General features: G+C 38.2%; 1 protein-coding gene across 1 annotated transcript; it reads right to left on the bottom strand.

Moving 5' to 3' along the window:
* Positions 1–7,030: 7,030 nt before the first annotated feature.
* Positions 7,031–14,078, bottom strand: CTLA4 (cytotoxic T-lymphocyte associated protein 4). Its single transcript, XM_031505319.2, has 4 exons — positions 13,860–14,078; positions 12,334–12,684; positions 11,759–11,868; positions 7,031–10,832 (listed from the first exon to the last, which is right to left on the bottom strand). Exons 1-4 carry the CDS (start codon positions 13,915–13,917, stop codon positions 10,662–10,664), a joined length of 690 nt encoding a protein of 229 aa, XP_031361179.2. The 5' UTR covers positions 13,918–14,078; the 3' UTR covers positions 7,031–10,661.
* Between the last annotated feature and the right edge of the window lie 1,009 nt (positions 14,079–15,087).

Genomic DNA, 15,087 nt, shown 5'->3' with positions numbered 1-15,087 from the left:
ATGGAAGTTGGTGATTCTCTGTTCTCATGGTATTGGTACTGCTGCTAAACATTATTGTTACATTAGCATCTGGGGCTAATGGTAGTACTGTTCACAAATCTAACTTCAGAATTCCTCAGGAGTCACCTTCTGGCTGGAAGCTGTCTTGCTTTGCTGACAGGCCAGGAATGGAGCTTTTTGTGACCCAGAAGTCTGTAAGCACTGTTTTGTTGGTGATCACAGTGTGATGATGAAGGTGCAAATGTATAACTTTTTATGCTGGGTGTCTTGCTGCATATGCAATCAACAAATATAGGGTTCTGTTGTTACAAGACCATGGATTCATGTTATATTGATTTAGGCATGTACCTCCACAAGCCATTGGTGATTCCCTTCCCTGCTAGGTAAAAAAAAGCTGTAACAAAAAAAAACAACAACAACAACAACAACAACAACAACAAAAAACAACAACCAAAAAACCAAACAACCAAAAAAACCCAAAAAAAATAAAAAATGGTAAGCCAGTCACACCACTCTACTTCTCATTGGGTTGCTGTGGTTCTGTGGTTACACGGTGTTTTCTAGTGACATCAGTAAAGGCTCTGTAGTCCTTGAACGACTGACTGGTTTGGTGCTTCTTTTGCTTGAAGAAGAAAAATAGTTGAAGGGGAAAAATTGTATTTGGCCATTTGCATCTTTCCTTCTAGTTACATTTTCATAACTAGGTGATTAGTGCTAGTGGTTGCAGAGAAGAAAGTGTTGATTTTATTATTAGCTTTATAGTAGACAGGTACAAATTGTTCTAGTTGATATGGAAACATAACTGGCTTTCCACTATGAAAAGAAACATTTCATTTTTTCCAGACTTTGAAAGCTACCCTAGAGATCCCCTTTGGTCTATCTAGGTTTTCCCACTGTTTTTCAAGGCTGTTTGTGTTAAGTTCTTCCATTTCTTCTATAATACAGAACAGCTGATCATCCTTGTTTGTGTGAACTCAAAAATCCACAGGGCTTCAAAAAGTGACAGAGTAAATTAATGGAAGAGAAATCCCTTGAGGCTGTTGAAGACAAATTCAGCACCCTTTGAAGTTGCTGAGCTGCTGGTGAAGGCAGGCTGGAACAGTATTTTAGGAAAGTTTCATAGCATGCTATCACTGATTGTATATACTTCCCTGCCATCTGCTCTTGGGCACTTCTGGGAAGTGGACAGCTGCTGTGGGGTCTTTTAGCATCATTCCCACAGTTGGTTTTTTTTCCTGCCTGCTCTGTCTGGTCTTGAATGATGCCTACAGACACTGTAGAACACGTCCTCTTTTATTTGTATTCATTTATGTTGTACTCTTCCTGATTATTGCAAATAATAATCTTACCACATATGAAATAAAGAGTTACTGCTGCTGTGCTCTTCTGTTAGGTATCAGTAGAACTAAGAGTCTTTTGGTATTCCCAGTGAGTTACCAGTGATTGCAGCAGGGTTGGGAGCCAAGAGCATAGGCTGCTGCAGTTTCAAAAACATGAACTATGATACTTCATTATTAACTGCTTACAAACAGAACAAATAAGATGCATGACTGCAGTATGTGTGTGACTTGGGAAAGCAAAGCTAAACACAGTATTACCAGCACAGATAAAACTCTAGCCAGAAACATTCGAAATACTAATCCTTGGTAGATGGCAGCACCTAAATCATTGATAATGTTTTCAGATCAGAGATCTTTCTTACATACAAGAGAATGGTGCTTGTTGGTTTTGATCCTTAAACAATCTGTTCCTTCTGTCAAAAAAATCTACTGGGTAAAGAATGTTTAAGTGTCTGACAATTGTTGAAAGCTGTGATTCCTAGTTCTGTTGCAAGATAGATTCACAGTACTCGTTACTAAGTCTGCTGCTGATCCATGCTTTAACAGGGCAGTGTTGGTAATGGCATATCCTCTTTAGAAATCTCAAAGGACTTTAATGCAACAAACAAAAATATTAGTACATTTGTTATTAAACTCTCAAACTTTCAAGGTAAGAATCTGTCTGTATCAGTACAAAATTTCCGTCTTTTACAAATTATCAGTAGACGTCAAGAAGGTCTGCCAACCTTCAAAGTTTTCCACTGAAAGGGCAGAGAGTGAGGATAATCAGTGCTCCAGGCATGCTCCTGCCTTTGGTGTCAGATCAGACACCAAAGTGTGTGTCTAACTTCCCAGCAGTACCACAGCCTTTGGGCAAGTCCTAGTCCTGTCCCCGGTGCTGAACACGAAGTGTTACTTTGACCCAAGGAAAGTTTTGGCATGCATAGTTTAATTGCTGTATTCACACAGGTGAACACATGCACAGAGGCTTTTTCAATAGATAAACATTCTCTGTCTGAGCTATCTGGACAATTCTAGTTAAGTGAAGGTGACTAATTGCATCAACTCACCCCTCACTGGAAAGTGTCAGCCTTGTACTCATACATACCTAAAAAGAAATCAGGGCAGGAAATAAAGAGGACTCTGCAGAGCTTGTAAAATCTCTTGATTTGAAATTTTGCTGGGGTACTCTTTTTGAACATTTTATTACAAAAGGGCCAAGGGATTTCTAGCTATCACATATCATCAGTGCATCAGTTTCATGCTGAAAAAGCTGAAAGCACTTTAGCAAAACATGGAAATATTTTCTAGTTAGAAACTGATTTTCTGATAATTTTTTGGTTTTACTTTACAATAGTGTCAAGACAATGCATTGCTTAAAAAGTGACAGGATTTGTGAAGAGTTTTTTTGTAATAAAGCGTGGGTTTATGAAGCAAAGGGAACCTCCAGGCATACTCAATATAGAGTTATGCATATTTCATAAGCATATCTTTAGATTACTATTATTTATTGTATCTGTTTAATAGATTTCAATTCTAAATCTACTTTCCCATGCTACCTGTTTCACGTGTAATAGGCTATTTCCAGCTTTTCTTCCAGTTCTGGTGCAGGGACAGCTTTCTGCTGCACCTAAATACTTCACTAAACTTTACCATATTGTTACTATTACATGACAAGTAAGATTTTGTGACTTATTTGTGAGCTTAAAGCCACATGAACAAGCTTTTAGTGTGAATCTGATAGTTGGCTGCATGTGCCAATGCTTTTAATCCATATGCTGACCTCCATGGCAATTAAATCAAGTAAAGAAAAGATTAAGTTAAAAGGAAGTTAGAAAGACACAGATAGGTCTAACTGCCAGCATCTAAAGTTCTACTTTTCGAAACAGTGACTTGAACTTGGAATCGTACAATGGTAATTGCCCATAACATAATCAGACAAAAAAAGGCTGACTAGTTATTGAAAAGTAACTGGACCTTCATTAGCCACTCAAATGTCACAAATAACAGAACACTTCTGTGGAAGGAGCAACACAAGAGCATTTGCTACATTTGGACTAATCTGGAATTTTTTTATATTAAAGCTTCAATATATTTTTTCTTTACAGGTTTACAGGTTTAACACTCACATCCATAATTTCATCCATAATTTCTGTTCTTCTGCAAAGACTAGATTTAAATTTGGTTTTAAATTCACAACCCAAAATCTGAAATTTTGACAAATTAGGAAGTTGAGAAAAAATAATTTTATGTTTGGCAAAAAGAGTTCCTTTGTTATAAGTTTGATATAGTTAAATATAAAGTTAAACACTATTTCAAAGAAGTCCAAGTATTTGATGTAAAAATACAAACAAATTTATTTTTTTACACAATTTTTCTATACACAAAATTTTGCCAAAATAAATATTGACATATTTACTGTGAGTGAAAGAGGTTATTAAATTCAAGTACTTCATGTCTCTAGAGAAGATTAGGTGCTGAGTGTTTCATGTTCTGCATGTTGAACAGTAAACCAAGAGCATCTGTGTTGCTGAATGTAAATCAACTTTTTGAGGAGAGCCATTTCAAAAGGAATCATAATTATGTGGTGCCACCTCAATGGAGGTGCCATTCACGCTGTGTGTGGACAGGCTGACCCTCTCTCACTTCCTGCAGCCTCTTCCTTTTGCTGCCTGACTTCCATGGGTGCTGTGCAGATTGTTCCCTCTCCACCCTCTGGGTAAAGTACTGCCTGCATCCCCTTCTAGTTCAAGGATCAGGTCCTCTGGGGCATCCAGCACTGGAAAATAACCAAGAAAACAGATGCACACACTTAGCATAGGGAATGCCCTGCTTCCAGGAAACATAAAGCAACTGCTTAAGGTGTATTTCTGTCTGAGGCATCTGAAGCAGCAGTGAAGCTTCTCTGTCAACTCCCATGAAAGAACCACACCTTCCTTGGGACCAGTGACAGTAAAGCAATTGCCGTATTTAATTAAAGTGTGTGGAAGCCTGGTCTTCTTTAGTTATAAAATGTGAAGTAAAAACATGATAAAAATAACCAATGTTTTACTGAAAATTGCAGTATAAATGATGGCATTAATGTGAGGAATTTTTTATACCAGATATGTCTCTGTGGTTTACATAGGAGAGAAGGAATAAAATGAGTTTGGAACCTATAGGTAAAATAATAATTATGATTCTATGTTATTGCAGAGAGATGAAGAGGGAAAAGAGCTTAAGAGATGTTTCATCTTAGTGAGAGAGTACTATAAAAAGAAGACCAGACAAATAGTCATATAATACAATATGATATAATGAATTAGTTTGGCATTATGAAAGAAAGGAAAATATTATTAATATGTGAAACAGACAGTCATCTTTGCTATAGAATTAAAAGTGAGAAAGCTTTTATAAATGCTACCCACACAATCTAACACCTCACCAAAGCTCAACTATGAAACCAGCTTATTCTGCTGATTGGTGCTGTTCTAGCCATCTTTCCTGCATGTAAAACATTAAGTCAGCCAGTTATGAAGCTGTTGAATGTTTCTGAAGTGTCACTTACCAGAAGGATTTGATAGCTTACAGAGAAATGAACTGTTTTGCTTCCTGATCTTGATTAAGTACTGCTTAACACACCACATTTTGTGACAGTTTCAAATGTGGATTATTTTTGGTACTTGTTTCCCCACCACAAAGTATTTTTACAATTTTTATCCAGCTCATCGAATCTACATTTTTCATCTGTATGATGCAAATAAATCGGGCCATAATACCACCTAAGACTCTTTGTAGCACAGGAGAAGAGAAGGTCTAGTTTTAATCACCTATTTGCCTTCAAATGAAGTAGAAAAATGACAATAGCAAGACCTAGCAGCTCTGTCTAGCAGGTACAAAGGCCAGCTCTGAAAGCATGCAAGATGAAAAGAAGTCTTATCAAAACTTCTACAGAACTTCAAACACCTCAGCTTTCCCCAACAATAGCACATGGAAGGAGGTATCTGGAGTTCAGCTGAAGGCCAACAGAGACCAACTTTTAATGTGAATTTTCACAGGGAGGAAGGATATTGAAATATTTCTTACAGCTGATGGTGTCGCAAGCACCCAGCACTAAGTACTGTGGAAGTTAGTACATATTGATTCCCTCATGCTTTCCAGTTTGCAGAGAGAAGACTTTCTAATTTGTACAAAAGTAAGCAGTGCTTCTGCTGGCCCCTTTCATCACTAGTTCAAAGAACTTACAAATTCCCAAGGACAAAGACTACAGACAAGACTAAGGTGTAATAAGTTAACAATAACCCATTTAATATAGAACAGGATTAATTTATTGCCTGTGTATACTCAACTGTGAGTCTCTGGGGTCTAGCTACTGAGTTTTTAGTTTGAAAAAAACATGGAATATATAAAACCAGCAATTATATATTTTTCATGTCAGGGGCAATCTTGGCCCAAACTTTAATATTCTTTTCCTACAGAAAACCTACATTCCAGGCACTGGTCTGTCTGGGAAGAATAAAGCACTCTGCTGTTTGTTCCAGCTTTCCACACAAGCTGCTGAATCACAGGCTAGAGCATAAATGTCAGTAAATCCCACCCACAACGCAGCATAGTCCAACCAGATGTTACCCAGTGTTTCAAGTTTCCCCAGTTGTATCACCTGTGCTGTTAAGAGGATGTGGTCATCTAAAAGTACCATCTATTGGAATCATATAATTATGTAAGAAAATTAATTTTCTCTGAAAGCAAGGTCTTGCTTTTTGCTGAATGAAGCAGACTAAACTGAACATTTTCACATACAGAAAAGAATGAAGTGGAAAAGATATCAATGACGAAACTGAGAACTTTTCATTCAACTGGAACTTCATAATGGCTAAAAATATTCAGTAAACTATAAAAACGTGACTGTGATTAAGACAGCTTGCTATAGAAATAGAATTATGTTTGAAAAGTTGAAAAAGGAAAGAATAGTGAAATTTTGAGTAGGTAACAATCTCTTAGTTCATGGAAACATCTGCCATGTTACCTTGGCTGCAATTACTAATGGCTCCCAGTGGAGTTTTGTCCCTTACCTAAACTCTTCCTTACTTCGTCCCTCTAGTAAACAATAAAAATGTTTAAACTGCCTTCAGGCACAATTTTTACACATTCCCCTTCCCACAATTTCTAAGATCTTTTATCAATAACTGTTATGTGCAGGGGCCCCACTGCTTAGCTGTGATAGAAGCTACCTCAAAATAGCTTTTACATGTTCAAGTAAGAATGCATTTTGCAAATGTCAACAATACATTGGTTTTATTAATGCATAAATCCATCTGCTATACACCAGTGTTCTTTGGATTTCATGTTACAACTCTTGGATACATCATCTGATTCCTAATTATACCTCTCCTAGAGGTAGAACTCTTTAGCCATGGTTCAGACTGTTCCTGTCACACACAAAATCATGCATTTTCTGGTTGAGTTTTCAGAACTCACTCCCCAGCAATAGCTTTTATCTAGTGAAAGGAAGAAACCTGTTGTATCTTACCTTCCAAGGTACTTTTCCTCCAAACCTCACCTCAGCTCCTCACGCACATACTCACACTTTTTGGACCTGCAAAGCTCAAAGTCAGTACTGAAGCCAAGAAGTGTATCAGATCTGTTAGGAGTTACCTGGCCAATGCCAGCACTGGTTATTGGAAAACAAGAAATTAGACCCAAATGAGTCTTGAGCAAAAGTCAGAATGTTAGGAAGGATGGCAATAGGTCAAAAATGTCTGCTCTTGCATAGCCCAGGAGTCCTTGATGATTTTTTAAAATTTATTAAGTATCTGTGGAAAACTGTATTAATGAACTTTTCCTACAGACATCAAGGTCTGACAGAGTAGTGAGTTCAGATTCACATATTCCTTCAAAGAGTGGGGAATCTCTATGATAGACTACTCACTGCCTACTCACAGCTGTGTGGGAAACCTTTGTCATAGGTTTTTCTCTATCAGATAGGACTCTGATAATTGAAAATCACAAGGAAAAAATAGCTTTAAAGATAAAGAAGTGGATAAAAATGGAATTAGAATATTAGGGGCTGGGAGTGGTGTATGCATATGCCATTGTCTTTGATGCAGACAAGTATACCTCTGAATTCCCACCCATCCAGCCAGAAACTCACACTCTCTGTTTCACAAACAGGCTGACAGATCTCCTAAAGAGGTGAAGAGCACATCAAAAGAAGTCCTGAACCTCACCAAGCAATATGGTCTCATAATTTGGATGCCCAGGTAAGATACTCAGTTGTGTTTTAAAACTCCCCATTCTAATGAGCAGAGTTCTGAGACCAAATCCTTTCATCTTTGCTTTGCACATTCTTCCCAGAAAGAGGCCTAGTTTCCTCTTTATCACATTTTCTGGAATGTAACTATATAGCATTTTCACCTTTTATTTTGGTACTGCTGTGATCTCACAGAACACTATATTTGACTCGTATATATAAAATTTTTGGGGTGCTGATAGTGAAAGACACATCTCCCTGCTATCAGGGAAAAGCACAGACGTCAAGGTTCTGGGGGGCATCACAGACAATGGAAATTCCCTGAGGTCTGGGCTCTGCCCTCGCCAGAGCTAGCTGCTCTGATGGGGAGAGGTAGGTATAAATATCATCCCTGCAGGTACTTAGGCTCCACTCATCTCTGTAGTGCCAGATATGAATGATGAGAATATAATTGTAAATAAAATCTGAATTGAAATCTCACTTCGGTTTTCACTGCCACATCTGCTGATTTGAGTGCACCTTCCACCCTGCCAGAAAATTCAAAAGGGGAACCTGGCTTAGAACAAAAAGTGATAAAGCATTATATAACATTCAGCTCAGAAATAGCTGTCACAGTGGTAAAGAAAGCCAAAGAAAATTAAGCACTGCAGAAACAAGAAAAGGTTGGAAAAAGTAACCACTAAGGATGAAAAGAATATCAGAACATACGGAGAATTTGGGCAAAATAATTTCTTATAAGATAATTCATCAACATCATAGAGATTAATAAGATAATTAATAAACATCAATAATTATTTAAGTACAGGAAGCAAACACAAAATATTGCTAGTACCATAATACAATACATGAGATTATTGTTTCTGTTCTGTTCTCCCATAACCTTCACTATTCAGCTATTTTAGTAACCTGTTAGTTACTTATAGTTACTTATGGCAGAATTCTTTCCTGATTGTTACACACTGAATGTCTCAAGGAAACACAGGTGTATGAAAAGGAAATTGTCCAGGTGGATGCAGAAGGCCTAGTTATGGTCAACTTAGGGGTCAGAAATTGAGGTAAATTAGAATATGCACAGATTCTGTGGTGACACAGATTCACAGCCAGATGTGGCCAGATGTTATGACAGATCCAAAGCATCTCTTGACCCAGGAGAGATAAGCTTAGAAAACAACATACTTGAACTGCTTTTAGATTGATTAAGAAAAGTAAGTATAGAGGAATTTCCAAGGAAAGGAAATAAAAAGAAATAATTGATTTCTTATTAGGAGTCAGGCACATGATTCACTACTTGCTCAGTGGAAAAAATTGCCCTGGATAATTATTCAGGCTTTCTACAGCTTCTACAAGTGGATGTGTGGGTCAAACCTATTTTTCATTATGGTGTCATAGAACACATTTGCCTGATTAGGCTGCACCTGAAAGGGCAGAAGTTTAGTCATTTTGAAGTGACGATAGATATGTGATCTTTTACCATTTATCCCCAAAACACTGGGTAGTGAAAAATTAAGGAAAAACACCAAACTAATGTCAGAATACTAACATACCTTCAAAAAAAGGATATGTCATCAGATGCTACTTTTACTTAATGCAGAACTTGTATATCAACACTGAGAAAGCAGTTAGCACCTGCAAACCCTGGAAAATTGAGAATGTGAATGTGCCTTTGCACAGTTGGAGGTGGTGCCAGATAAATGGGCAAGAGAGGGAAAGCAGACTGATAAAGCTATGAGACTTGATGTTCTGGGAGCTGCTGCCACTGCAAGAACATGAAATAAAGGGCTCTGGGGTTTGGCTGCACAGCTGTGCAGCCAAGAAGATGGATTCACAGCTGTGAAACAGAGGCATATGCTGCTAGTGTTTTGGGTTGCAAGGTGAAATTTTGATAGCAAAAAATCAAATTAATAGATAGTATCTGAGATTCTGAAATTGTTTAAAGCTCCAGCAGCTTTATGTGTTGACTGGCATTTAGTGAGTTGAGAGTGGTGCAACAAAAACAGGATTTGAAACTAGGACAAGTTTTTTGTTTAAACATGTACAGGAGGTGCTGTCAAAAGCATTACAGCTAGTAAGTAAGTCTGCTGGAAATGAAAACTTGATTGGTAGTGTCTCTGAAGCACACCACAGCAGCTGTAACTAGACAAATAGAAGAACTGACAGATTGTAATGGTGGCTGGCTGAGGAAGAGAGCTGAGAACGGAAGTGTTGGCATGAGCACACAGGCTGTCTCTGAAGGGCAAAACAGAGGGTCAGAGAGGAAAGGTTTGTGTTGTCTTCACTGCTTTCTAACATGTAGCCACTTCCTGTTTCTCACTATTCTGAGAATGGTGAACAAGAAATGAACTCAAATTTGGGCAAAGCTTCAAGGTTTTTATTGAATGGTACATAACTAATAAACAAGATTATACACTGTCAGTATTTTCATGGAAAATAGACTTTGTTAAACACAGCAACATAGTTCTGCCTTTTGGATAGATGCTAATTTAGCATTTGTAAAACACAAGGCCCCAGCATAGCCTAAGAGGGCTCCTGCTGGCACCTTTTCTCTAACCAAACTGTCAGCACTGGCTGAGAGACCATCAGTCAGCTCCATCACAGCACTTCTGGGACACAATGCCACTCAAGGGAGCTAAGATCAGGCTTCAAGAGCAGCAGTGTCATCAGTGCCAGCCTGTGGCGAGGCCTCTGTGGAAGTGCAGAGCACTAATGTCAGAAATGGAACCAATAAATAATCATTGCAGGGAAAAAAGTCAACATTCCTTTGTACATTAGTGTGCTGTCCTACCTCTGCCCCTCAGACTTGTGGATCAGCCCTGTGATGATACACAAGTCTCTGTCATAATAGTGTTTGGATTTCAGTTGATCAGTAGGCATGATGAAATTTGACAATAAGATACTCAACTGCAACAGCAATAGCTCTTAATGCTACACACAGATATATTACATGTTGGTACAATACATTTCAAAAATGTCAATGGCCTAATGTAACCATTTTTATGTGATAGGGTTAATCTTCAAATATGAATACATATACCATTTATTCTCCTCCCAACTGTAGAAGTTACAAAGAATATTCCCTCACCTTCCTGTACACCTTTGGTAAAAAGACAGTTAATTTATTTCTTTAACTGAAATGAATTATCAGACTCTCCATCCCAGCTAGGAAATGGTTTCTCTCTTTCCTTGTTACAGTCAACAGTGATGTGGAATGGAATCACTTTTTTCTCTAGCTTTTCAGAAGGCATTTTCACATAGACTCCAGTAGTGAGACATTGTCTTCTCTTTATCTGTAACATATGGGAAGAAAGTAAAATAAACTGTCAATCACAGCATAATCATTGACCAGCACATTTTAGAGAAACCAATGGATGTTCTTGCTTTACTGAGTAAAATGTGTTCTAGACACCTTTCTCTGCCTCTTTATAGAAGACCTGTTAAGAGCATTTGAGGGATGATCAGGATGTACAGGGGCTATTTATACAAAGACAAAAAAAAAGAGGTCTGCCATTAATTTAGCTTTTTGAAGGTGCTCTGCTTCAGAGTTCAGTGTTGGTTCAACGCTAGGAGTGTTCACACCTAACAGTTTCATTTAACTTCTAGGGACAAAGATTGATTGAAAAATATCGAGAGAGTCAGTGTTTGGTTTCAAGCTAAGTTTCATTTCTAACAGACTATAAGTGAACAGATCCCTGTGGAAAAAGGCAGTCCAGGCCTACATTTTGCATATGTTTGTGCAGACATTTCTAGATGTGAAATTAAAAATGCTTAAAGTTACACATCCCCCATCCAAGGAGAAGGCTGTTTAAATTTGCTTTACAGAGGTGAATGATGGGAAAAGGAAAAATTAAATTCTGGGATTTTGTGTGAATCATTTGTGAAATGAGAGTACACATGAAGACTGTTGTCTTCAATCCCAGAAGCATTCAGGACTTTGCCTGGTTTTAAGCATCCAGCCTTAAGCCAAGGCTCAGTCCAGTTGATGGAAGCTGACTGCATTCTAGTATGCTGGCAACAAAAATGAGCCATAAATAAATATAAGTGGCAGCTCCAGCAAGTTCTCTTACTTTGCATTATTGCAATAACATTGCACTTGTAACATGGAGCATCCCACTGGAAGATCAGTGTTCTTCCCTGTTCTCATTTCTTTCTCCTTGTTCTCATCACACAAAGGGATATATTATTAGCAGAAGGGGGCTGAGTTGATAGGACTTACCACTTTGCCCACAAGAACGGCTGAGATGATGATACTGTAAAGAAAAAATCCTGAGGCAGTAGCTCCTAATACCCAGAGATATATGGCAGGGTCTGGACAAGGTTCTGGATCTAAAACATATGATAGCACACATGTCATGTCACACAAGAGCCTCATAAGGAAGTCGCTAGAGTCAGTGAGTCAGTCTCTACATTGCTTTTCTCTAGCATGTGCTATCCTAGGATACCACCAGGACTGAGCTCTGAGTCGCTGCCTATTCAACCTCCAATGAAAAGAGTCTTTATCTGTAGAAGAGCTCACACTTTACTCTGACACTTTTGCACTTCTGTATCTAACTGCCTAGGCATACATGTACACTGTATGGTGTTGCTTATGCTATCATTCCATGGCTATGACTATGCTTGCTTTGGGTGTGGGCAGGGAGATCTGAAAGAAATAAAAGCTAATAAAGATTTTCAGCGCTGAAACCAGTATTCACCCTCACTTCTTACAAACAGAACTCTGAAGACATTTAAATTTTATAACAACTCCCTTAACTTGGAAATATCACAATACTGTAAACCTGCTTGACTTACCTATGACATAGAGATGTGTTCCATTTCCCTTGTTCATAAAATAGGGTGGGGGGTACATCCGCTCCATCTTGCAAATGTAAAGTCCGGTGTCATCTGCTTGCAGGCCAGCCAGCGTGAGGGTCACATTGTTTTGGCCAGGGGTAACGTGGCATTGGATGACCTTTTTCACAAAGAATGTTTTAAACTCCGTGGTGTATGATGAAGCACAGATTTCTGTGACCTGGTCACCAGTCTGTTTAAGCAACGTCACTCGAATTTCCTTTGCATTCCCAATGTTCTTGTATTTACACACCAAGCTGGCAACTCCTTGCCTGTTGGCTAGCACAATTGCTGGCTGAGTCACTTCCATTACTGTAAGGAAGTAAAGAGTGTGATGCTAAGTGAACTGTCAATAAAGGATCTGGAGTCATTTACTTCAAACCTGTACAGTAGGAAGGGAGTTCTGCCACCTCCTGTTATCCATGGGTGATTCCTAGAAATGCTGTTTTCAAAGAAAGGACTCCAAGACCACAATTCACATTAGCAGTGCATTAATATTCTTTTAAAAGCTCAAGAAATTCTTTGTTTACTAAAAATCGTATTATAAATCTCAGCAATTACTTGTTGCTTAAATAGTAGGTTATTTGGCCCACTTAGTTGAGCAATGAATGACCCACATTCTTCAGTTTTCCTCAACACAAACTTCCTGGTATACATAAGAAACTAAAAAAAATAGACTACAGATGGTAAGGTTGAAATCTGAAATTTAAAATCAGGGTTTTAAACCACAATTTCTGCCTAGTAGAAATAAACATATTTACATTTAGGAACAAAAAAGCTGTCATCCTGTATGGAACATGGAACAGAACGATTTAGGTAACAGTAAAACTGAATATAAAATTTGCTTGCATACTTTTGTTTCTGATCTTTTTTCCTCTTATTTTTAACTAGCTATTGCAACAATATATACCCCAAGCTAATACAGCCACACACAACAAAGCCTGATGAGCAGACTGTAAAAAAAAATCTTAAGGGAAAATTACTGTATCATGTATAACCTCACTAACAGTTTTTTGCAACTTCTATGATCATGACATATGATGGGATGGCACTATCTTTTGCTTTAGTAAGCTGTGAAGACTCAGCATTATTTTTTCAATCTCATTTTATATCAGTCCATTTTGGAACAGGGTTTATCTTCTCGGTTCTGCAATGCAAGAATTCCAGATGAAGAGTAGAATTTCTCCATACATTCAAACCTCTATACCCATATTTTCAGCTGTCACAACTTCATCTGCAGGGCCTGTTTTTTCAAGATTCTTTCTTCCTTCTTGAGCTACTCTGAATGTTGCCCAGTGTCCCTGCAGGTAGTACTGTTCTAAAGTCTGTGTCTGGTTTTCTAGACAGTTTGCAGTGCACTAAGACCTTGCTCCCATTAGTCCTATGTCACCTTCCTCTCCATGTTGTACCAAGTCTGTCTCCTGCAAGGACATGAAACTGAAAACAAGTCAACAACCCCAGATACCTTGCTTCCTTCATCTACCCACCTTCAGCAATGGCAGTGGCTGTGCAGAGAAAGCCCATGGTGACCAATATTGAGAGCATTCCTGTGCTGGGACAGAGGCTGAAGGTGCTAATGCCTTCAGACTTAAGGACAAACTGGAACTCTCAGGACTGGAAAAGAGGTGACACCTTTCAGGATACTGAATCTTCGAAATGTTTGAACCCACACAGAGACAGTGTGTATATATAGCTTTGATCCCAGATGCTGTACCTGAAAGTAGTATGAAGCTTTGTTTTGGTTTTACGAGAAAGGAAGCAGTGGGTTTGATTAGTACGTGCACAGTTAACCTCAAACAGCATGAACAAAAACAACTATTCAGCAGATGGAAAATATATATTCAATCTGAAACTGCCGTCCATTCTGCTTTAAGAATTGTGGGAGGAAAGGTAATCATCATTAGAGCAGTTCAGGCCCTTTGGGGGTGCCAGCTTGCAGAATCATAGCACTTAATATTTTAGCAATCATCAGGTATTTCCTACCAGGGCAACGTGCAGATAACTGTACTTCTGCCTAATGTGGCACAGTGAGTCCCTGCAAGCTAGCTTTTTTATGGAGGACTTGCCTCCACCTCCAGTTTCTTTGCTTGCTTTAATATTACTGCTTTTGATGTTTAAAAATTGCTACCCCTTTAAAATACTGATTACACTTAGAATTACTTAATCTTTTTGTATCAGCAATGTGACTTGAATCATAAACCAGCCTCTTTAAGCTTTCCTGTTTCCAATAAAAAATTATCTAGGTTTATAGCTAATGACTTCCATATCTATACAGAACTTTGCTACCTATGGACTTTACTGCCTAACTACCTTGACATCAACAGATGAAAAACACTGCAGGAACTTTGATTATTGCTATCTCTGCTTAGAGCACCTGCGTCATTTCAAATCTCAGTGAAACAGTTTTTGCTCATGGACCTTTTAAAAGTAATATAAGCTCTCAAAATTGTTTTGCTTTTTTATATGATAAGCTGTCACATCCATGAATCACTGCCTAAAGAATTCCATAAAAATGAGAGTTCACTTCAGCTATCCTGAAGGTCAGCATCCTTTTTTTTTACCCATACTTTGAGAAGTTCTTTTAGAAGGTGCTTCATTGTTTATATATGTAGATCTAGTAGATTGTGAAGACCTGCTTTTGCACTGTGACCTAGAAAAATTAACAGCATTAGTTCTTCAACTAGCCAGCCCAATCCAAAGACCCAGGATAAATAC

Source organism: Lonchura striata, chromosome 7 (assembly GCF_050655825.1).
Source record: "Lonchura striata isolate lonStrDom1 chromosome 7, ASM5065582v1, whole genome shotgun sequence".
Classification (NCBI taxonomy): domain Eukaryota; kingdom Metazoa; phylum Chordata; class Aves; order Passeriformes; family Estrildidae; genus Lonchura; species Lonchura striata.
Note: the sequence above shows the minus strand (reverse complement) of the source record. Positions and strands in the feature narration are given on the sequence as shown.